At 37.4% G+C, this 23,298-nt stretch overlaps 3 protein-coding genes across 3 annotated transcripts; all 3 read right to left on the reverse strand.

Annotated features, from left to right (window-relative positions):
- Positions 1-4,206: 4,206 nt before the first annotated feature.
- On the reverse strand, positions 4,207-4,404 carry BDZ99DRAFT_403183 (uncharacterized protein; the record flags this gene model as incomplete). Its single annotated transcript, XM_033716332.1, is given in 2 exon segments — positions 4,207-4,315; positions 4,328-4,404. Coding segments are annotated over 2 exon segments (186 nt in total), but the record flags the coding sequence as incomplete, so codon positions are not given.
- A 15,110-nt stretch (positions 4,405-19,514) lies between these two features.
- On the reverse strand, positions 19,515-20,465 carry BDZ99DRAFT_370450 (uncharacterized protein; the record flags this gene model as incomplete). The annotated part of the gene is made up of 3 exons (XM_033714810.1): positions 19,515-19,938; positions 19,994-20,129; positions 20,186-20,465. Coding segments are annotated over 3 exons (840 nt in total), but the record flags the coding sequence as incomplete, so codon positions are not given.
- A 1,239-nt stretch (positions 20,466-21,704) lies between these two features.
- On the reverse strand, positions 21,705-22,369 carry BDZ99DRAFT_504463 (uncharacterized protein; the record flags this gene model as incomplete). The annotated part of the gene is made up of 1 exon (XM_033724044.1): positions 21,705-22,369. One exon carries the CDS (start codon positions 22,367-22,369, stop codon positions 21,845-21,847), a length of 525 nt encoding a protein of 174 aa, XP_033568475.1. The 3' UTR covers positions 21,705-21,844.
- Between the last annotated feature and the right edge of the window lie 929 nt (positions 22,370-23,298).

Raw genomic sequence — 23,298 nt, forward strand, 5'->3', positions numbered from 1 at the left:
TACGCCTGCCTTCTATAGGTATTAGTTTAGTGCTGCTGCTAATATTTGTATAGTGTATATAGCCACGGCTAGTAGTGTTCTGCTGTGCGCTTAGTTGCAGTTGCAGCGGTTCTGCGAACACTATAACTTCCACCTAACCCTAACTAACTACACGGGTTAACCTAATGCAAATCGGCTGGGGGGTGCAACTAAATACGCTGAATAATATACTAAAATTTAGTGCAATTCCGGCTGCGGGATATAAATAGAACCTGCCTCTAAAAAATAAATAGAATAAGCCCTGTGCCTAAATCTACGCCCTGGTCTGGTATTTTCTATCCTTAATAAATAAATAGAACAAGGGCTGGTTCTATTTACCGCTATAGGATAGGCTTTCTAGAATCCTATATAGATACCTACCTACCCCCTTTTTAAACTCTAACTCTATACTTAACCCTTACTTTCTAACCCTACTTTAAATACTTACTGCCGCCGCCTTTCTAGAATCCTATATAGGCACCTACCTACCTTTCCCCCTTTTAAAAATAAACTCTTTTAAACTCCGACTCTATATTTAATACTTACTTTCTTGCTCTACTCTAAATATCCGCTACTGCAGGCTTTTCTTAACCCTATATAGGCACCTACCTACTCTTTTTTTAAAAACAACCTTTTTTAAACTCTAACTCTATACTTAATACCTGCTTTCTTATCCTACTTTAAATATTCGCTGCCGCCGCCTTTTCTTAACCCTATACGGGCACCTACCTACCCCTTTTTTTTAAAAAACACCTTTTTTAAACTTTAACTCTATATTTCCTTTTTACTTCTATACTCTACTCTAAATATCTACTACTGCAGCCTTTCCCTAATCCTATACAGGCACCTACCTACCTTTTCTTTTTAAAAATAAACTTTTTTAAACTTTTATTCTATACTTAACACTTACTTTTTTATCCTACTTTAAATATTTACTGCCGCCGCCTTCCCTTAACCCTACACGGGTACCTACCTACCCCTTTTTTAAAAATAACCCCTTTTAAACTTTTACTTTATACTTAACACCTGCTTTCTTATCCTATTTTAAATATTTACTGCTGCGGCCTTTCCTTAACCCTATACAGGCACCTACTTACCCCCTCTTTTTAAAAAACACCTTTTTTAAACTTTAACTCTATATTTCCTTTTTACTTCTATACTCTACTCTAAATATCCGCTGCTACGGCCTTTTCCTAATCCTATACGGGCACCTACCTACCTTTCCCTTTTAAAAATAAACTTTTTTAAACTTTTACTCTATATTTAATACTTGCTTTCTTATTCTACTTTAAATATTTGCTGCCGCCGCCTTCCCTTAACCCTATACAGGCACCCACCTACCCCTTTTTTAAAACTCTAATAATCCTAAACTTTCTATTTCCTAACCTGCTTTATAAATCTAATAAATCCCTAATATATTTAATTTAACTCTAATCTACCCTATTAAACCTTCCCGCTAAACTATTATAATATGCTCCCCTAATTCCTATTACTGCCTTTTTTCTACCCCTTTTTTTATATCTTCTTTTTAATAAAATCTCTAAACTTCTTAGAATACTGCACCTATACTATATATACCGCTGCTGCTAATACTTTTTTATACTAACACTTTTTTCCCCTTTACTTCTGCTACCCTCCCCGCGTTATATTTTTTTTATAACTTACGCAAACTCTTTATAGTAATCCGCACTTCTAATACCCTAAAAATAGTGCCTATAACGTTTTCGCCCCCTTTCCTTACGCCTTTTTTATCGGGTTTATCTTTTCTTAAAATATTTTAATTGCTACCCGAATATTCTCCGCTTCCGGCTTATTATAATACTAAATATTATACCCCTTACTCTTTTCCTTCTATACCTAATATTACTAGCAACCTATTTTCTACTGCTCTATTAATTTAACTAATCTATCTACCTCTAATACTTCTATCGACTATAAACTTACCTTTCTAATTACTTATACCTTTTAAACTAACAACTACTGCTTAAATTCCACTTTTTCTATAACCGCCTTTTTTTCTATCTAGAATATTGCTAGTAGTACCCCTAATATACTATCTGCTGTAGTAACGCCCTATATATTATTATCGGGCTTATCGGCGTTTTTAATTATAACTATTATGCTGGCGCATATATTCTAATTAATCGAAATAATTTTATCTATATCCCTGTTAGCGACTACTATATTAGTTATTACCTTAGCTTTTATAACTGCCTTCTTTTTATTAACCGCTACCCCTAAACGCGCTTAATATTGCTAATATTTCTATTCCCCCTCTTTATATTTTACTCGCTCTTAGTTCCTATTTATTACACCGTTAATTATCTTTTTTATACAACCTTTACCTATAATAAATCCCTATATTTCCTTTTTAATATCTTCCCTAAAATCCTACTTATAAACAACGCCTTTTTTATCTATTTAGAATCCGTGTATAATTATTGCTTTACTCTTCCGCCTATTACACCCTGCCCTTCCGCTCTCCTGCGCGTAATACCGCATTTTTCGAATTGTTCTAACGTGCACTACTACTCGAATTATTAGCGTATTAATACCTAACCCTAATACGTTTATAGCTGTAAACACCTGCTATTGCCTTTTAGTTAACTGCTTTACTAACTTGCTTTTTTTTTTACTACTTCCTATATTTTAGTGGAAATAAACGCACTCTAAAACTTTTGCTAATCGAATTGTTTTTTTTACTATATCGCAATATATAATTACCTGCCCCCCTATATACTTTTACTTTAAACTCTTTACTAACTTAATAACTGCGTTTTTTTCCTTTTATATATTATATTATTAAATGCGGTATATAATATTTTTCCGCGTTATTAGCCCCTAAAACCACTGGTATTCTTCCCTAGCTAGTAACCCTATTAATCGAATAAATTCCTTTTTTTCTTAGGGCTAGATTATTACTATTAAATATACTAACTACGTTTCTATTATAACTAAATTCCTTAACGCTAATATCCTGCTCCTCTACCCGCCTACTAAATCCAAAATTACATAGTATTCGTTAATTATAATCCGGTTTAACCGTTCTATTAACCGCTGTTAGTTAATAAAATTGCTAAATACCTTTTTAACCGCCGACTCCGGCGTAACTAATACAACCTGCGCCTATTTTTACGGACTTTAACTATTCTATTTAACGCAACTAATACCGGCTTTATTATAATAGCTTTTTATATCCTTCCGCAATAATACTAATAGTATAACTACTACTATTACGCCTGTTAAATATAATACTAGCAATATAAATAATATGCTCTTGCCTCTACCTATGCCTATAATAGTAACTACCGGGCTCTTATAGTATATAATAGCCTTTAATACTGGTCTCTGCACGCCCTAAAATTCGGCCTTTTCGCCTACTAACGCTTTTAACTGCTGCTCTATATCCACTAATTTTATTATCTTCTACCGTTAATATTCCTTTTTAATAGCCTTCTTTCTATCGGCTACTGCGCAGGTTCCTTTCTTTAGCTTAGTTTATATCGCGCATAGGAACTGTAAAAACCGATACTACTTTATACTAACCCTCCGCAACTATACCCTTCTTACCTTAGTACTAAATATTAACTCTGTAATTAACCGACTATATATTCCCCCTTTAATCCTAGATCTATAGCCGGTCTAGATATTAAATACTTTATCTTTATTATCCGAATTATTCTTATTACCCTATACTACCGCCTTTATAACCGCCTTGGAATTAATATATTAATAGTATATAGCCTTAGTACCGTGTTTCTATACTATAATATTTAACTTAACCCTTATCTATTACAATAATACTTCTTATAATACTATTTTTAAACGGTTAGAATTCCATTTCTTAGGTAACAGGACTATATTCTTTCCCCTTTTATTCTTAGCAATATTTTCGGTTTCTTCTATTACTTTGTATTTTTCTTCTCCTTACTCTTTATTCTTCTCTTTATCCTCCTCTTCTTTATTCTTTTTTTCGTCCTTTTTATCTTCTGCGCTTACTATATTATTAATTTAAACCCGCCTCTGTTTCCTCTATAGTATTATCTAACCCTTTTCGGGCTTAGGCTCCTATATAAATAGACTAATTTCTGCTGGTTAACCGCCCTATATACTTTCTAACCTCTGCTAAAATAGCAATACTAACTATAAATAATACACTACTAATTCGCCTACTGCGCGTAGTAAATATTAGTGGATAACCTTAGCCTTTTTACTAACTTCTATACCTTTATAGTATGCTGTTATATATACTACTAACCCGTTTTTAATAAAAATCCCCCTACTATTACTATTTAGGCTGTTTTAATACTATACTATTATTAACTCTATTCTACGCGCTGGCAACCTACTTATTATATGCACCAACGCTGCTAAATACTGCCGGAATACTTACATCGCTTATATATACTTCTTAATCTTCTTCCCCTTCTATACTAACCCTTGCTTACCTTTTACTACTATAGCGGCTGCTGGGTTACTAGCTCTAATATTAATAAACCTTTCCCTAATCTTCTGCTCCTAGCTAACCCGATTACTTAACCACCTCTTTCTATATACGCCCCTAAATCCTAACTCTTAATTTTACGGGTTTTTAATAAAACTCTATCCTAACTATTACTTAGCTGGGTTATCTACTAAATGCGCCCAATTAATAGCTGGCAATGCAACAGGTTTCTGTCCACTTAATAGCTCCCGTATAACTTAATTAACCTCTTCTAATAATAATAAATCCCGGTGCAACTTAACCCGGGCTATTTCTACTAACCTATAGACTATTAAACATAACTAGGGTATACTAAATTAAATATTACTATATAATAACGTATCGTCCATCTACTTAATTACGCCCTTAGTATTAGTAGTATACCGGATCTTTATTCTATACGCCTTTAACCGCTGCAACTAATCTATAGGGTGTAGTATTCCGCTATATTAAACTAATATTATAAACCGGTCTGCTATCTTTTATATAAATTTAAAATGCGCCGGCGCTATTTCCTCGGCGTTTTTCTAGCTGAAATGCTCCTTCTATTATATATCCGCCGCGCGCTTTTTACGTATTTTTATAGCCTGATATAAAACTAATATATAGGATATATTAACAATAGCTGCAATTTTAGGCGTGTACGTTAACGCGCTTTCCTAACCGTATTGCTAGCTAATACCTAAAACGGCTATACCGCTAATTAATACGCTGGTGTACTTATTATCCGTGAACAGGTGGTCTAATAACGCTAATATAAATGCTAAAACGGCCTTCTCTAACCTTTCTTGCTCCTCCTCGTTAATTATATAACTGTTGTTGCTATTACTGCTATTATTGCTAATATTACTATTATTGCTATCCTTCTTTTTATCCTGCCCTACTATTATCTTAATCTTTGCTAATACTAACCCCTATTTACCTGTTAACCTAAATACTAGCCTCTAGTTTTAGATATTGCCCTTACTCTCCAACTTTTCTATTTCCTTACTATAAATCGGCTCTATTCTGCGGGTTTTCTAAATATAATAGATAATAGCTAACTAATACGCGCTGTATTTAACTATTATCTTGCCCGTCTAGCATATACTAAACGGCTTTTCGTTTATTTTATTGCCGGTTTCACGTTAATTAATATAATTTATAGCTGCTAATCTAACTACGCTAGCTTTAGATACTTACTGCGCCTTCTAAATTACTATTTTAACTGTAAAACACAAATTAGCTAACGCTCCCTTTCTCTTCTCGGGCTTACGCATTAATAACTCTAACTACTCGCTATCTAATTTTTTTAAATACTTTACCTATCCGGCGCGGTTTAACTATATATTAACCTTAAATTAGTTATTATCGGCCTAGATCTAACTGCTCGCTTCCTTATTAGCTCTTTTAATATTAATTGTTGCCTATATAAATACGGCCTCTAATACCTCCTAGATAGGATCCTTTTATTCTTCTTTCTCTGCGGCTAGGTTATGCGCATTTACCTAGAATAATCGGGCCAACAACGCCTTACTGCTAAATTTCTAGTAATACACGCTAACTTCCTATATTTTCGCCCGCTGTATAATACTCTGCTGCCTTTAGTAATAATATCCTCGCTTTTACAGATTCTTCCACCTATACTCCTTTTTATAATAGGTCTATATATTCTGTAAACCGCGCACTATAACTTTATATAGCTAGTCGTTTTTATAGGTTCCTAAATATTTTAATTCGTTATCCTAAATAGGTAAATATAGTATAGGTTTAGCAGTAAGTGCTAGGAAAACAACCTGCCTATTATTCTAGGCCTAATCTTCTATATCTGCTACAGCCTTTTATATAGATTTTCGTGTTGCTAATATTAATTCCTAGTAGTGCTTAGTTAAATGCATTTATAACTGCGTTTTAGTAATGCTATAGCTATAAACTCGGTAAACTATAATATAGTACTATAGGATATACTCGAAAATTCGGGTAAATTATTCTATAGCGTTTAATACGATTGCTATAATAATTGCTGTAACGGATTTACGGTTTAATATAATAATAGGATAATAGAATATTAGATAATAGATAATTAATAAACGTGTTAATCGCCGTGTTAATAGCGGCCGGACGTGCTTTTAACTATTTTTACCGCTACTTAGACCCTTCCTAACGCCTCCTGCTCTTAGCTACCTAGATTATTACACCTATTACTTAACTATATATCTAGGGGATCTATCTATAACCTTGCGTGCCTAGGTGCAACTAGTAGTATAGTAGGTCCTAATTTCCAAGTACCTAGGGCTTGCAAATAGCTTATAATAACTATATCTATTACGAACTTTAGGTACTTAACTACTCTTCTACGTTCGCGCCTTAACTGCGATTGCTGCGCACGGCCACAAATATTATTACAACCCTAACTACCCTAACGCAACGACGATAATATAATCTAACGGTTGTATTATTAATCCGAATAGTGCATTTAATGCGCAATAGTCGATAACTTACCCGCAGCGTTAGAACTAGTAAATTTGGTTGGGGTTTGCCACAGTATAATTTAATTTTCGTTTCTAAATTATATTGTTGCAGCGCACAGTTTAGTTTTAAATTATAATATAGCATATACTATAATATATTTTACCTATAGGTTAATAGGTCGGCTGTAGCCTTAGCCGTAATTGTTCTATAGGGAATTATATATTAGTACTTATTTAAGCGGTCTACTATAACTATAATATTAGTATAGCCTTTGGATTTAGGTAGTTTAATAATAAAGTTAATAGAAATATCTCGCCAGCAACGCTGCAGGATAGGTAGGGGTTTTAGGAAGCTATTATACTTCTCTTTTAAAGCCTTTATATAGCAACAGGTGTAATAGTATACTATAAATCCGCGGATTATTTTAAATATATGCGGCTAGTAGTATTTTTTTTAGAGGATTTCTAAAGTTTTTCTATATCTAGGGTAGCCGCCAACAGGGGAATTATGCACGTAACGAAGCAGTTTAATTTTTAGTTTATTATTATTAGGAATTGCTATTTAGTTGCGGAAGTAGAGCTTGCTATCTCGCTTTTTATATTTGCTTAGGGTAATTTTCTTAAAGCGGTGTACTCCGGAGCGTAATATTTCTAGAACTTTCTAGATAAACTTATTATTTAGGTATTTATCCTTAATAATCTCCTAAATTATTCGGTTAGTTTCTATTAGATTTAACTGCGTAAATAGGTTAGAACGGAGCAGTATTTAATTTTAGGCTGCTTAAGCTTTTTTTTACGCAGGCGTATTTTACGTACAACGTGTTAAGGCGTTAGGCTTTTTACTATACTTACTAGGTTAGTAGGTAATTAAGAAGTTAAATTAGGATAGGTATTCGGACTAATAAGCCTATTAGTGGCTTAACTGCTTTATAGTTATAAAGTACTGCAGGTTTTTATAGTTGCTAAAAACCTAAATTAGGAATACTGCGCCTTTTAGTTTAGGCCGCTACTATTTAAAGCATTAGATAATTGCTAGGAGTTCCTTATTATAGATTTTATAGTTATATTTAGCAGAACTTAATTATTTTAAGAAGTAGGCTATAAGTCGGAGTATTCTTTATTTATCTATTTATAAGAGTACTCCAGCGTTTATATAGTTGGATAAATTGGCCTTAATAATAATTAGCAGTTTAGGGTCGAAATAATAGAGAATTAGGGCGGTAGTAAACGCTGTCTTAAGTTATTTAAATGCCGTACAGCAGGACTTATTAAACCGGAACGGAACGTTTTTCTTTATAAGTATAATTAGGGGAGCGGCCAGGCTAAAGAAATTGTCGATAAATTGTTAGTAGAAGTTTATAAATCTAATAAAGGCTTATACGTCCTTAATATTATAGGGAACTTCCTAGTTATAGATATCTTTAATTTTATTCGGGTTTATACTAATTCTGCCGGTTAATATTATATACCCTAGGTAGATAACCTTATCCTAATAGAATTTGCACTTATTAATATCTAGTTATAGGCCGGCGGCTTTTATTACTTCTAGAACTAGCTTTATATAACGCTAGTAGTTTTTAAAGTTTTCGCTATATATTAGAATATTATTAATATATATAGTATAGAATACGTCTAGGTATAGGCGGAGTATATTATTTACGTAGTATTAGAACGTGCTAGGAGCGTTAGCTAATCTAAATAGCATTACTAGGTATTTAAACAGGCCGTATTGCGTCCGGAAAGCAGTTAGCTATTTATCTTCTTTCGCGATTTATAAGCGATTAAATACAGAAATAATATTAAGCTTTATATAGTATTTCGCCTTATTTAATTATACTAGGGTCTCCTAAATTAAGGGGATTAGGTATCGGTTCTTAATAGTTATAGTATTTAGCGCGCGGTAGTTAATATAGAATTATAGGCCTTCTTTAGGCTTTTTAATAAAGATAACCGGAGAGGTAATAGGTAATAAACTAGCACGGATAAATCCTTTCGCAAGGTTGTTATTAAGGTACTTCCTTAGCACCTTTAATTTGTTTTATAATATTCTGTATAATAGGCTAAATCTATATAGTTTACCGTTTTTAAGCATAATTTTATAATTATATATTTAGTATTTAGGTAACTTATTAGCTTTCTATTAGAAGAAGGTTTTTAGCAAATAGTAATATTATACTAGGACTTTTATAGCTAGGTTAGTTCGGGTTTTTAGAGCTAAGGCCTTATTAATATTGGTAATAGTAATAGCGAAGATTTTATAATCGGGTTATTAGGCTAATTAGGTTATAGACGCCGCGTTTAGTATACGGATATTTATCCGGGTATTAGGTTTAAATTTAGAATTAGATTTAGTTTTAGGTTTAGTTTCTAGCTTAGGTTTAGGGTTAGGTATATTTATCTAGCGTACTATTTTAGGAAGCTAGTAATTATATCGGTGTTATATAGATAGGCTCGATTACTGTAAGTAAAAGTATTAGGTTAGAAGTATTAGGTACTGCTTAATAAAAGGCGCTTTAGGAAGCTATTCTATATAAGTTTTTATTATAGAGGTTTAGGAGTTGCGCAGGTATTACGCCTGGTATTAGAATAATTAAAATAATAGTTATTAGTTATTATAGTTAAATCTAATATAGTGCTTATATAGCTAGGGCTATTTTAGTAGTAGCTTATATTTACTAAGTTCTAGTATATAGAGACGGATCTATTTTATATAGTTTAGGTAGTAAAGGGTTACTTACGCAGAGTGCGTAATCTATTTTTCTTTAAGCGTTTTTCTATTAAATCTAGTTAGGCGTAAAATATAAGAAAGCGGGTTAAGGCGAAGGTTCTATGCGCGCGCCAGATTCCTGTAAATATAACCTATACCTATAGCTCTACTATTAATTAAAGCTATAGCGTCTATATAGGTAGGGCCTTATTATATAGAAATAGGGATAAAAATCTATTATTTCTAGAAGTTAGGTTTAGGTTCTTTAAACAGGTTTATAGAAATCCGGGGTTAAAATAGTTCTAGGGGGCAACTTAGCCCCGGAATAGGGCTTTTAACAACTTCTTTATATAGGATAAGCGGCTACCTCTAAATTAATTAGAGCTAGAGGATAAAGCAGTAGATATAGAGGAACAGCGGGCAGATAAAAATTAGGTAGAATTAGTTAATTGCGCGTATATGCGCGGTTAGGGGCTTAAAAGCTTATCTACGCTAGATAATTAGACTTAGGGTAAGGGGATAAAGCAATTGCGGGAGATATAGCTATGCTTTCCGTATTTAAAGCAGAGGCCCTTTCGACGATATTTATCTTATTTAGCTAAGCCGGCTAGAGTATATTTAGATATATTAATTTCTATTATATCTAGGTCCTTTTATAACGGAGGGGAATATTAAAAAGGTTAGCCGGGCAGAAATTATAGATTATTATTATACTTTGCAATTAAGTTAGCATAGTTATTTAGATTATCCGGGGTAGTAGCGCTAACTATTACACGGCGGAGTTTATTAAAAAGGGAGTATTAGAGCTAAATTATTAGGCCAGCTTTATTTAGATTTATATTAGCGGTAAGTTATTAAAATTTAGTAAAGTGCGATATAAAGGCACGCCTTCCTTACTTTAGTATATAGAGTTAATTTAAGGATATAAGTTTCTAGTTTAGATTGCTGTATATAGCTTGCAGGAATTAGATAAGTTAATTAATAGTGCAGATATCTTAGTCTATTAAGGGGTTAATAAGCATTAATAGGTTAGATTCTAATCGAGAGTAAGCGTATAGCAGGTAAGCATGTTTAGTTAGGTATCGATTAGCATTTCTTTCTAGTTTATACTATAGTCGTCGGATAAAGATTAGAAGTTCCTTTTAACTCCTCTTAAATATTAAAGGGTTAATTAAATATTCGGTTTTTAGGGTCGGCGGGGCAGCAGCTATTAAAAAGAAGTCTATTAAAGTTAGCGGAGTAACTTTAATAGTTAGGGTCTATATATAGTTTATATTATTAGCAGGTATTAAGCTATTATTTAATTTATAAACAGGAGGCCCTGTAAATTATTAGTCGGGCGCTAGTAGTAGAGTAGAGGTAGATTTAGACCGAATTGCGGCTACTTCCTCCTGCAAAGCAGTAATTTCCTATTTCTAGGCGGATAGAACTTCTATTACAACAGCCTGCTATTTTTTTATAGAGCTAACAAGCTCTAGAAGTATTATAGTCGGGTTAGTAAAGGTGTTTATAGTAGTAAAAGTAGATATAATATAATATTACGATAGCGCTATATATAAGAGGTTAAGGGCTTAAAGAGAAGCGTTAATTAGGTGCTATATATAATACTACGTAGAGAATTAAAACGTTGTATAAGAAATAGGAAAACAGGAGACAGGCCACTAGATATAAAAGCGTGGCCGAGCGCGTGGCGTACGGCCTCTATACTATTTCGGCGCGTAGCACGTATATACGCAAGGTTTTTACTAGATTAGGTAATAGGAAAAGGGGGCAGCCGGTAGGTGGCTAAAGCAGGATAAAATAGAAAGCGGAAGCGAAATAGAAGCAGAGCAGAGTAGGCAGGGCAGGAGGCTGGCTAATAGTAGTAGGCCGGTGTAAATTGCTAGAGTTATAGCAATCTACGGCAGAATTTCGGTAGGTAGGGTGTTGCGGTCGATACTATAATACTATTTCTTACTTTTTCCTATAAACTGCGGGATATAGTATACTACTATATATTTTTTAAGTACTCTACTATTATCTATATATATCTAAGGGCCTAAACCTAGTATAAAACTACTATTCCTGCAACTATATAACACGAGTTACTAGCTATAAAAAAAGCTATTACCTTACTTATTTTAGGAGAAAACCCTAAAATTAACGCCTAAAAAACTAAAAAAAATAGAACGCTAGCTATTAGCTATAAAGTTAAGCAACGTCGGCTTTAAGAATATCTACTATTTTTAACCTAATAATATTAGCTATCTCCCTAAGTACGTTCTAAGCACTAGCTTTAGAAAAAGTAGGGTTACCTATACTAGCTAATAGGATAATAAGATCGGTAATAATAAAGATATCGAGTTTATAAAGAAATGCCTAAATTTTACAACTATTAAGCTTACTATTCCTCCTCGCCTTAACTAAAGCTTTAAATTCCTTAATTAAGTATTAGAAAATTTCACCTTTCTATACTACTTTAAGGGGATTTTCGAGTCTAAAAAGTTAAAAAATATTATAATTTAAAGTCGCTATATAAGCAACTTACCTATATTACTTAGCGAATAGATTTATAGAAGGTTTAAAAAACGCGGTAGAAAGGTATCTATAATTACCTGCCTATTTAGTTCTATTAAAAGCGCTATTTTCTACTTTTAAAGAATCTAAAATAAGATAAAGCCTATATATAACCTAATATAGCTTAGTAAAAGGGTTCTATATATTATTTAAGTATAAAGTTTTAGTACTTAGTATTCTATAAAGTTTAAAACTATACACTTTTAATATAACGGATTCTATAGTTTAATATAGAAAATAATAGGCGTTTAGTATAAAAATTAGAGTATAAACGTTTAATAGTTAGCAGGTAGCTAAAGAGCGGGTTTAGACTAGCTATTATAATAGCGCTATATATAAAAGGTTAAAAGCTTAAAAAAAAGCGTTAATTAAGTGCTATATATAATACTATATAGAGAATTAAAACGTTGTATAAGGAATAGAAAAACGGGAGACAGGCCACTAGATATAAGGGCGTGGCCGAGCGCGTAGCGTACGGCCTCTATACTATTTCGGCGCGTAGCATGTGTATATGCAAGGTTTTTACTAAATTAGGTAATAGGAAAAGGGGGCAGCCGGTAGGTAGCTAGAGCGGGATAGAATAGGAAGCGGAAGTAAAATAGGAGTAGAGTAGGGTAGGCAGAATAGAAGGCCGGCTAATAGTAGTAGGCCGGTGCAGATTGCTAGAGTTATAGCAATCTGCGGCAGAATTTCGGTAGGTAGGGTATTGCGGTTAATACTGTAATAGTACCCCCCTTTTAAACCTAAGTTTTTTAGCGAGTAGAAGGCGCTATTTATAATATATACAGCTATTTATCGGGAGTAGAGCTGTAAATTAAATCTTAATTAAGGTTTTAGAGTTTAGTAGAATAGGGCTTATTAGACGCAGGATTATAAGCTTTAGGGTAGTAGTAATAATAATTAGCTGCAGTAGTAGTATTTTTTAGGTTGTTAATAGGTTGCTAGAATAGGTTGTTATATCTAGTCTATTAAACTAAGTACTTATATTGCTTTCGGCGCCGGTTCAGGCGCATGCCTTTAATACGGTCGATATACTATTTAGTCTCTTTTTTAACTTAAATAGGTTTAGGTGGGGGCAACTCCTAGCCAGGCAGGTAGTTAGCTTATAGAGCAGTAGAACGGAGTAATAAAATATAGAAGATAGGATATATTTTTATAAATTTAGGTAGGCCTAGTTAATAGGCGTACGGAGAAATAATCTATATAATCGGGAACTTCTCTAGGTTTTTCTAATTAAGCTTCTTAGTAGGTCGATTTATACGGATATTCCGTGTATTTAACTAGACTTTATTACCTACTTTATAGGCCGGTGCGCCTATATATTTTCGGTTAGCGTATTCTTCTTATATTGCTTAGGCCTAAGTTATCTCTTTGCGGATAAACTGCTTAATATCCGATATTTTATTAACTATCTAATTAGCCTTAAGTGCTTATAGTACTTAATAGGCAGGGCGTAGAGTTCCTAATAGCGGTTTAAAGCCTATTCTTAGGTATTATCCTAAGATAGCGATAAATAGTATTACTATTATTAATTTAGATTAGGTGTTATTCGCCTTAAACTAAGCGAACGGAAGCTAGGTAACCTAGTTATTTTACTTATAGTTTATATAGGCGCGGAGGACTTATTCTAGTATTAAATTAGCCTTCTCTATTTAGCTATTAGTTTCCGGGTAGAAGGCCGATAATAATTAGGCTTTAATATATAGTTGCTTATAGAGTTTATTCTAAAATACGGAGATAAACTGCAATCCTTAATCGGATACGCATATATTAGGCAATCTATAATATACCTAAATATATTAGTAGAATAGGTCGGCTATAGCCTTAGCTATAATTATTCTATAGGGAATTATATATTAGTACTTGCTTAGGCGGTCTACTATAACTATAATATTAGTACAGCCTTTAGATTTAGGTAGTTTAATAATAAAGTTAACAGAAATATCTTGCTAGTAACGCTGCGGGATAGGCAGGGGTTTTAGAAAGCTATTATACTTCTCTTTTAAAGCCTTTATACGGCGATAGGTATAATAGCATACTATAAATTAGCGGATTATTTTAAATATATGCGGCTAGTAGTATTTTCTTTAGAGGATTTCTAGAGTCTTTCTATATTTAGGGTGGCCGCTAATAGGGGAATTATGTATATAATAAAGCAGTTTAATCTTTAGTTTATTATTATTAGGAATTACTATTTAGTTGCGGAAGTAGAGCTTACTATTTCGCTCTTTATATTTGCTTAGGGTAATCTTCTTAAAGCGGCGTACTCCGGAGCGTAATATTTCTAGGACTTCCTGGATAAACTTATTATTTAGGTATTTATCCTTAATAATCTCCTAAATTATTTTGTTAGTTTCTATTAGATTTAACTGCGTAAATAGGTTAGGATAGAGCAGTGTCTAATTTCGGGCTGCTCGAGCTTTTTTTTGCGCAGGCGTATTTTGCGTATAACGCGTTAAAGCGTTAGGCTTCTTACTGTACTTACTAGGTTAGTAGGTAATTAAAAAGTTGAATTAGAATAGGTATTCGGACTAATAAGCCTATTAGTAGCTTAACTGCTTTATAGTTATAAAGTACTGCAGGTTTTTATAGTTACTAAGAACCTAAATCGGGAATACTGCGCTTTTTAGTTTAGGCCGCCACTGTTTAAAGTATCGGATAATTGCTAGGAGTTCCTTATTATAGATCTTATAGTTGTATTTAGCAGAACTTAACTATTTTAAGAAGTAGGCTACAGGTTAGAGTATTCCTTATTTATCTATTTGCGAGAGCACTCCAGCGTTTATATAGTCGGATAAATCGGCCTTAATAATAATCGGCAGTTTAGGGTCGAAATAACGGAGGATTAGGGCGGTGGTGAACGCTGTTTTAAGTTGTTTAAATACCGCACGGCAGGACTTATTAAACCGGAACAGAATATTCTTCTTTATAAGTATAATTAGGGGAGCAGCCAGGCCAGAGAAATTATTAATAAATTATTGGTAGAAGTTTATAAATCTAATAAAGGCTTGTATATTCTTAATATTATAGGGGACTTCCCAGTTATAGATATTTTTAATCTTATTCGGGTCTATACTAATTCCGCCGGTTAATATTATATACCCTAGGTAGGTAACCTTATCCTAATAGAATTCGCACTTATTAATATCTAGTTATAGGCCGGCGGCTTCTATTACTTCTAGAACCAGCTTTATATAATACTAGTAGTCTTCGAAGTTTTCGCTGTATATTAGAATATTATTAATATATATAGTATAGAATACGTCTAGGTATAGGCGGAGTATATTATTTATATAGTATTAGAACGTGCTAAAAGCGTTAGCTAATCTAAATAGTATTACCAGGTATTTAAACAGGCTGTATCGCGTCCGGAAAGCAGTTAGCTATTTATCTCCTTTCGCGATTTATAAGCGATTAAATATAGAGATAATATTAAGCTTTATATAGTATTTCGCCTTATTTAATTATACTAGGGTCTCCTAAATTAAGGGGATTAGGTATTGGTTTTTAATAGTTATAGTATTTAGCGCGCGGTAGTTAATATAGAATTATAGGCCTCCTCCGGGCTTTTTAACAAAAATAACCGGAGAGGCGACAGGTAATAAACTAGCACGGATAAATCCTTTCGCGAGGTTATTATTAAGGTACTTCCTTAGCACCTTTAATTTGTTTTATAATATTCTATATAACAGGCTAAATCCGTGCAGTTTGCCGTTTTTAAGCATAATCTTATAATTATATATTTAGTGTTTAGGTAACTTATTAGCTTCCTATTAGGAGAAGGTTTTTAGTAAATAGTAATATTATACTAGGACTTTTATAGCTAGGTTGGTTTAAGTCTTTAAAGCTAAGGCCTTATTAATATTAGTAATAGTAATAGCAAAGATTTTATAATCGGGTTATTAGGCTAATTAGGTTATAAACGCCGTGTTTAGCATGCGGATATCCGTCCGGGTATTAGGTTTAAATTTAGAATTAGATTTAGTTTCGGGTTCGGTTTCTAGCTTAGGTTTAGGGTTAGGTATATTTATTTGGCGTACTATTTTAGGAAGCTAGTAATTATATCGGTGTTGTATAGACAGGCTTAATTACTGTAAGTAAGAGCGTTAGGTTAAAGGTATTAGGCACTACTTAATAAGAGGCGCTTTAGGAAGCTATTTTATATAAGTTCTTATTATAGAGGTTTAGAAGTTGCGCAGGTATTACGCCTGGTATTAGGACAATTAAAATAACAGTTATTAGTTATTATAGTTAAATCTAATATAGTGCTTATACAGCTAGGGCTATCCTAGTAGCAGCTTATATTTACCGAGTTTTAGTATATAGAAACGGATCTATTCTATATAGTTTAGGTGGCGGAGGGTTACTTATATAGAGTGCGTAATCTATTCTTTTTTAAGCGTTTTTCTATTAAATCTAGTTAGGCGTAAAACGTAAAAAAGCGGGTTAAGGCGGAGGTTCTATACGCGCGCCAGATTCCTGTAAATATAACCTATACCTATAGCTCTACTATTAATTAGAGCTACAGCGTTTATACAGGTAGGGCCTTATTATACAGAAATAGGGATAAAAATCTATTATTTCTAGAAGTTAGGTTTAGGTTCTTTAAATAGGTTTATAGAAATCCGGGGTTAGAATAGTCCCGGGGGGCGACTTAGCCCCGGAATAGGGCTTTTAACAACTTCTTTATATAGGATAAGCGGCTACCTCTAGATTAATTAGAGCTAGAAAATAAAGCGGTGGATATAGAGGAACAGCGGGTAGATAAAAATTAGGTGGAATTAGTTAATTGCGTGTATATACGCGGTCGGGGGCTTAAAGGCTTATCTACGCTAGATAATTAGACTTAGGGTAAAAGGATAGAGTAATCGCAGGAGATATAGCTATACTTTCCGCATTTAAAGCAGAGGCCCTTTTAATAATATTTATCTTATTCGGCTGAGCCGGCTAGAGTATATTTAGATATATTAATTTCTATTATATCTAGGTTCTTTTATAATAGAGGGGAATATTAAAAAGGTTAGCCAGGCAGGAATTATAGATTGTTATTATACTTCGCGATTAAGTTAGCATAGTCGTTTAGATTATCCGGGGTAGTAGCGCTAACTATTACACGGCGGAGTTTATTAAAAAGGGAGTATTAAAGCTAAGTTATTAGGCCAGCTTTATTTAGATCTATATTAGCGGTAAGTTATTAGAATTTAGTAAAGTATAATATAAAGGCACGCCTTTCTTACTTTAGTATATAGAGTTAATTTAAGAATATAAGTTTCTAGTTTAGATTGCTATATATAGCCTGTAGGAATTAGATAAGTTAATTAATAGTATAGATATCTTAGTCTATTAAGGGGTCGATAAGCGTTAATAGGTTAGATTCTAATTAAGAGTAAGCGTATAGCAGGCGAGCACGTTTAGTTAGGTATCGATTAGCATTTCCTTCTAGTTTATACTATAGTTGTCGGACAAAAATTAGGAGTTCCTTTTAACTCCCCTTAAATATTAGAGGGTTAATTAGATATTCGGTCTTTAGGGTCGGCGGGGCAGCGGCTGTTAGGAAGAAGTCTATTAAAGTTAGCGGAGTAACTTTAATAGTTAGGGTCCGTATATAGTTTATATTATTAGCAGGTATTAAGCTATTATTTAATTTATAAATAGAAGGCCCTGTAAATTATTAGTCGGGCGCCAGTAGTGGAGTAGGGGTAGATTTAGACTGAATTGCGGCTACTTCCTCCCGCAGAGCAGCAATTTCCTGTTTCTGGGCGGACAGGACTTCTATTACAGCAGCCTGCTGTTCCTTTATAGAGCTGACGAGCTTTAGAAGTATTATAGTCGGGTCGGCAGGGGTGTCTATAGTAGTAAAAGTAGATATAATATAATATTACAATAGCGCTACACGCGAGAGGTCGAGGGCTTAAAGAGGAGCGTTAATTAGGTGCTATATACAATGCTACGTGGAGAATCAAGACGTTGTGTAAGGAACAGGAAGACGGGAGACGGGCCACCGGATATAAGGGCGTGGCCGAGCGCGTGGCGTACGGCCTCTATGCCGTTTCGGCGCGTGGCACGCGTGTACGCGAGGTCCTTACCAGATCAGGTGATAGGAAAAGGGGGCAGCCGGTAGGTGGCTGGAGCGGGACAGGATAGGAAGCGGAAGCGAGACGGGAGCGGAGCAGGGTAGGCAGGGCAGGAGGCCGGCCAACGGTAGTAGGCCGGTGCAGATTGCTGGAGTTGTAGCAATCTGCGGCAGAATTTCGGTAGGTAGGGTGTCGCGGTCGATACCGTGACACTAGCCCGATTAAATGTCGACTTGCCTACGGGCTTCGGGTCTGTTTCCAAGGATTGTTTCTCTGCTGGATGCTTATAATTAGATCAGAAGTTTATACATGCCATGCAGACATACCAGAGTCAAGCCAAAGGCGGAAGTCCGAACACAATTCGTCCACAACAATGCACGTGACAACAGACTGGGTCGAGGTCCAGAAACAGCAACATGAAGGTATATGAGTGCGGAACGACCGAGGGTTCGAGTGAGGCACAAATGTGATCATGTGGGGCTCGTTTCTGGGAGCTTATCTGTGAATTCGGGGAGTTAGCTGTGTCTGTCGTCTTAGAGCTACGATCCAGGCCATCGTTAAGACAACAGTCGATATCTTTGGCTTGATTGAGAAGTTCGCGCACGCTCACCTTGCTTGTTACTTTCCTGTAAACTCTCCGTCAGTCGTCAAGGATGGCAATTTCCATACTGCAGAGCATCGTGAAACCCCCATGAAGAAGTTGCAGACCGTACATCCAGATTTCGAGGGTCCCACAACTTCAGAAAAACGCGTGGCGATGCAAAGGGAAGCTATCGAGAAGATTACTACCCAGGATAGTAGTAGATTCCTGTCAATTAGAAGCGCTTGTTCTACTACGCGAAGAACAACAAGATAGGTAGATGTCTTACCCTCAAAACAAACAACAAACTAATTCTCAAATGCAATATCACCACGACAGTTCAAAGTCGGTACGTAATCTCAGGCTCAAGCTGCAGATCAAACTCCAAAACGCCCCCTTCCCCACTGCGTCTCCCAACAACTGCACCTCTCATCCTTCCTTGTCCCGAAACTTAATCTCTCCTTTCGTGTCCTAAGTACTCGGGCTCGGCTGTCGGTAGTTCATGCATTGAATGGTATTCCTCAGGATGCGTAGAGATCTCACTGGGATGCGTGAAGATCTCATGCACAGGTGCCGATGCTAACTGGGGCATCTTTCCGGCATTGTTTGCGTTCGTTCCCATCGTGAGAGCGTAACTAGCATTTCGAACGTGCCTCCGGCGGCGGGAGCGGAAGAAGAAGAAGATTATTGCAATGGCGGCGCAGGTGACGAGCGGGATCCCCACGCCCATGCCCACTTTTGTGCCGGTGGAGAGGCTAGGCTTTGAAGGAATAGAAGCTATGGGTGTCATGGTTGGGGGTATCGTGGATGATACAGTTGGGCGTGGCGTGGATGACTTGCTTGGTGGTGTCATGGTTGGTATGGCCGTGAGCACCGCGGCGTCTGAACCTTGATACCAAACGGGAACCCCATTTCCCCATACGTATGACGCCGCCGGATACGTGCTGAACGACACTGGCCCCGGAACCCAACCCTTTGGGCCGTCGACTCTGGGAGATATGTAGGCGATGATCTGGTTTGCAGTGATGGTGGAGCTGCACCAGTGATTGAAAGCCTGGTAGTCGTATCCGCTGGTTTCGGATGAGCTATAAGCAATTGCTAGTGGTGACCCAAGGGAGAGCTCACCTAGGGCAGCATAACGCTGCGGTAGTCTCGGAGCCAATAGCTATTACATTGGAGCCGGGGGGGTCGTACGGATCGTCAATGGTGGTGGAGAATGTTTTCGCTGTGTAATACCCGTATGGACATATTGCTGGAGAATCTTTAAATGTTTAGTATGATCGCAAGGTAGGTATACAAGAGTATAAAGTCTCTTACAATAGTAGGAGGCCCAATCTGCGCTCGTGCCCGTGAAATAAGAGGTCAAATCTACACTCGTCCCTAGTTCTTTGGCTAGTGATGATGCAGAGGGGTAGCAGGCTAAGTCTATGTAACTTCTCCCTCCGTAGCCATATTGCATTCCATAATCCCCATTTGGATATGCCAGGGTGAGCGTCTGGACGCAGGAGGCTGGGGGTACAAATAGTGTGGTAATAGGTCCGCGATTGTGCTGGGAAATGATGCTTGAGTCTGTCACTAACACCAAGGTGTCGGTGGTCGTCGCCGCCGGCTGAGTCGTGATGGCCGCCATTTCAGTCGAGAGCAACCCTGAAGTCTTGAGAAGGAGGAAAGAAGAGTGGAGGTGACTCTGATCATACAAAAGCTATCAGCCGCGGAAAGAGGTGGGGAGGGCCGAATGCCACATATACACAGCCCTACCGACACTCGGGTACCGGGCCTAAACGGGCAAGCCTCCTCCTGGCCACAAGATGTCAGCATGTAAAGGGTGCCTAATATGTTGGATGTGCTTTTGGCCCCCTAAGCCTTGTCTACGAACGACCTCCCATGTCGCTTAAGACTGCGGCCCCTCAGCCTTACCCGCTAAGAACCTAATCCGGTCTCCTATAGAATCGGGACTCGGGCTGCAGTAATCCGTCCCTGTACCATAGGTCAAATGCTGCACAGGTGGGAGCGGTGAAAGGCTGTAGAATTTGCTGCATGGCTGCACGACATTGATGTTATTGGGTTGGGGCTAATTGGAGTGGAGTGGTTGGAGGCCTGATTTTAATTTCAGGGGCCGGGAACAAAGCCCATGTGAGTAATCACGTGATCGGGGAAATATCCGCCGTGATGTTCAGATGCGCTGATGGCTTGACATGTTAACGATGATCTTGATGTCTGCGTTGGAACTCTTGGTGATAGAAACTTGAGATCTTCTCTGACTGACAGACACCAATCGTTGAGCACGTTCTAGCCTTGCCGAATCATATGCGCCATGTGGAAGTCTAAACACTTGATGCGCCAGAGGGAGTTTTGGCTCCTCGGCCAGCATCGAAACATGACCGTATAACGTACAGGAGGTAGAGATCTTGGCGAGGACGTACGTACAGGTTGTATTAGCAAAGGAGAGAAAGATGTATAAGCAGGAAGAAGTGGCAAAGGGCGGGGTATATCAGAATCTGGGTGAGAAGCAGAGGGAGTTGAAGTTGCGAGAAGAGAGTGTGTAGGAGCTGCGAGAGGAGAAAGACCGGGATATGGCGGAAACAATAGCCCGGGTGAAGATGATCTACGGCGAGTAAAAGGAAGAGGTCATGCGACGCGTCATCCGCGTCAAGACTTGGACGAAGAGCCTCTACGACCGGCAGCCCGTTGGCCGAACAGCGCGCCCGGGTGCAGGCAAGCGCCGGGTAGGAAGCTAGGTTGTTGGAAGGGCCTTTTAGAAGGTGACGTTTCGCGCGATTCTGAACATCGACCGCAACTGATACCAACCACTTGCCATGAATGCATACATCGAGGCATACTTACGCAGCTTCAAGACTTCAGAGCCAAGCTAGAGATGATGACTGATAGTTCAAGCACCAGCCTCGCTAGGAACAACGTGTTGATGACGAAAGCGAAAGACCTTGCCCATCTTCTTGAAGGAGTCGTGTGAGGAGATCAAGGGCGGGTACTGGCTCGAAGAACCATGATGGTCGTGTGCAGTCGTGGAGGCGTGGGAATGCTGCTGGTTTCACGTGACTCCGGGACGGCGGAGCTGATAGGAGAGCACTTCGCAGGGACTTCATCCGCGAAGGCCCAAGCAATTGCAGAGCGATGGGAAGCGGTATTAGAGATGCTAGACGCGTTGAGGGAGATGGTGCTGTAGTGCTCATGGTAGCGTTGGTATGTAGTTGACTTCCAAAGGTTGGAGCGCGGCGGAGGTCCCTTCGGTACTTCGAAACCGAAAATCTGGCCGACGTTTGCTTGCCGAGTTCTCGTCTTTTCTTCCGCTTCTCTCTCCCAAGTGTCCCATATTTTCATGATGCATAGCGAGGAGCATTCTTTGGTGTTGGGTGTCTCGCTTTCCAATCGCAGTCCGAAGTATTGGCTTGTGACGGGAACCTCGTCAATTACCAAACACGTCTTTTTCGCTGCCGACGGTGCCGTTCCACTTGGTACTCCAATCATGACAGTGTCGGACATGGCATCGCAGTCGACGTTAAGCAAGTAGTCTCGCCACCTGCCCGCGAGTTCGAGATTAGTCGCCGGAATTTGTTCCACATAGATGAAGACGTTTTATGGCAACACCACCAAACATAACATATAGAGTAGAATGGATATATATAAAAGGTCTGTGTGCTGCGCATCCAACCTCAAATTCCAGTTCTTCGTTACAAGTTCTTCGTTACAAGTTCTCTATTCATTTTCCTGGCATTTAAGCCGCTTCTGTAACTTCCTAGCCTCCCCCTTTTCGCTTAGAATAACCTAGATGCCTTCGCTGAGTGCGATGGTTATTCTGGTACCGCGTTGGTAAGTATCTTATCCTGAGGGGATGGGTCTGTCGAATCCCAAATATTCGAACCGTGCACCAAGTACTGCAATTTTCGAGACATCTTCAGCTTCAATTGAATGTTTTAGTGCATGCTTCAACTTCCATTTCTGTAGTAGAGCTATTGACTCCCTTTTGCTTGCTTCAGAAGCTTTCAAATGAGGAATACCGATAAACGCAATGCCAGCACCTGCCCTGGGCATCCAGGATCATTGCTCACCGCTTGTCAAAGGACAGTCCCGGGGCTGGTGAAGCACCACAAGATGGCGGTGCGCAACAGTACCGTGCGGCGAAGTGAGACGACCCCGATCGCGGTTGATTTTGGTCATGCAAGTCTGTCCGCGTGGTTCTGGAGTATGCTTGTCTTCCTCTCCTGCCAGAGAACGACCCAGATCCCGCGTTTGCATTTGCACAGACACTCGTGGATAGTGACTTCTACTTCATCACGCTACGCCTCTTGCGTGGTGACACGACCGGCAAGGCAGACACTCGCAGATATCCACTTTCAAACGTCACAAAATAAGATACAAAGCGGGCCCAGCTGCTCTGTAAAATCGACCAAGGCTCTTCTACTGAACGCTTT

This window comes from Mytilinidion resinicola (genome assembly GCF_010093595.1).
Source record: "Mytilinidion resinicola strain CBS 304.34 unplaced genomic scaffold BDZ99scaffold_38, whole genome shotgun sequence".
NCBI lineage: Eukaryota > Fungi > Ascomycota > Dothideomycetes > Mytilinidiales > Mytilinidiaceae > Mytilinidion > Mytilinidion resinicola.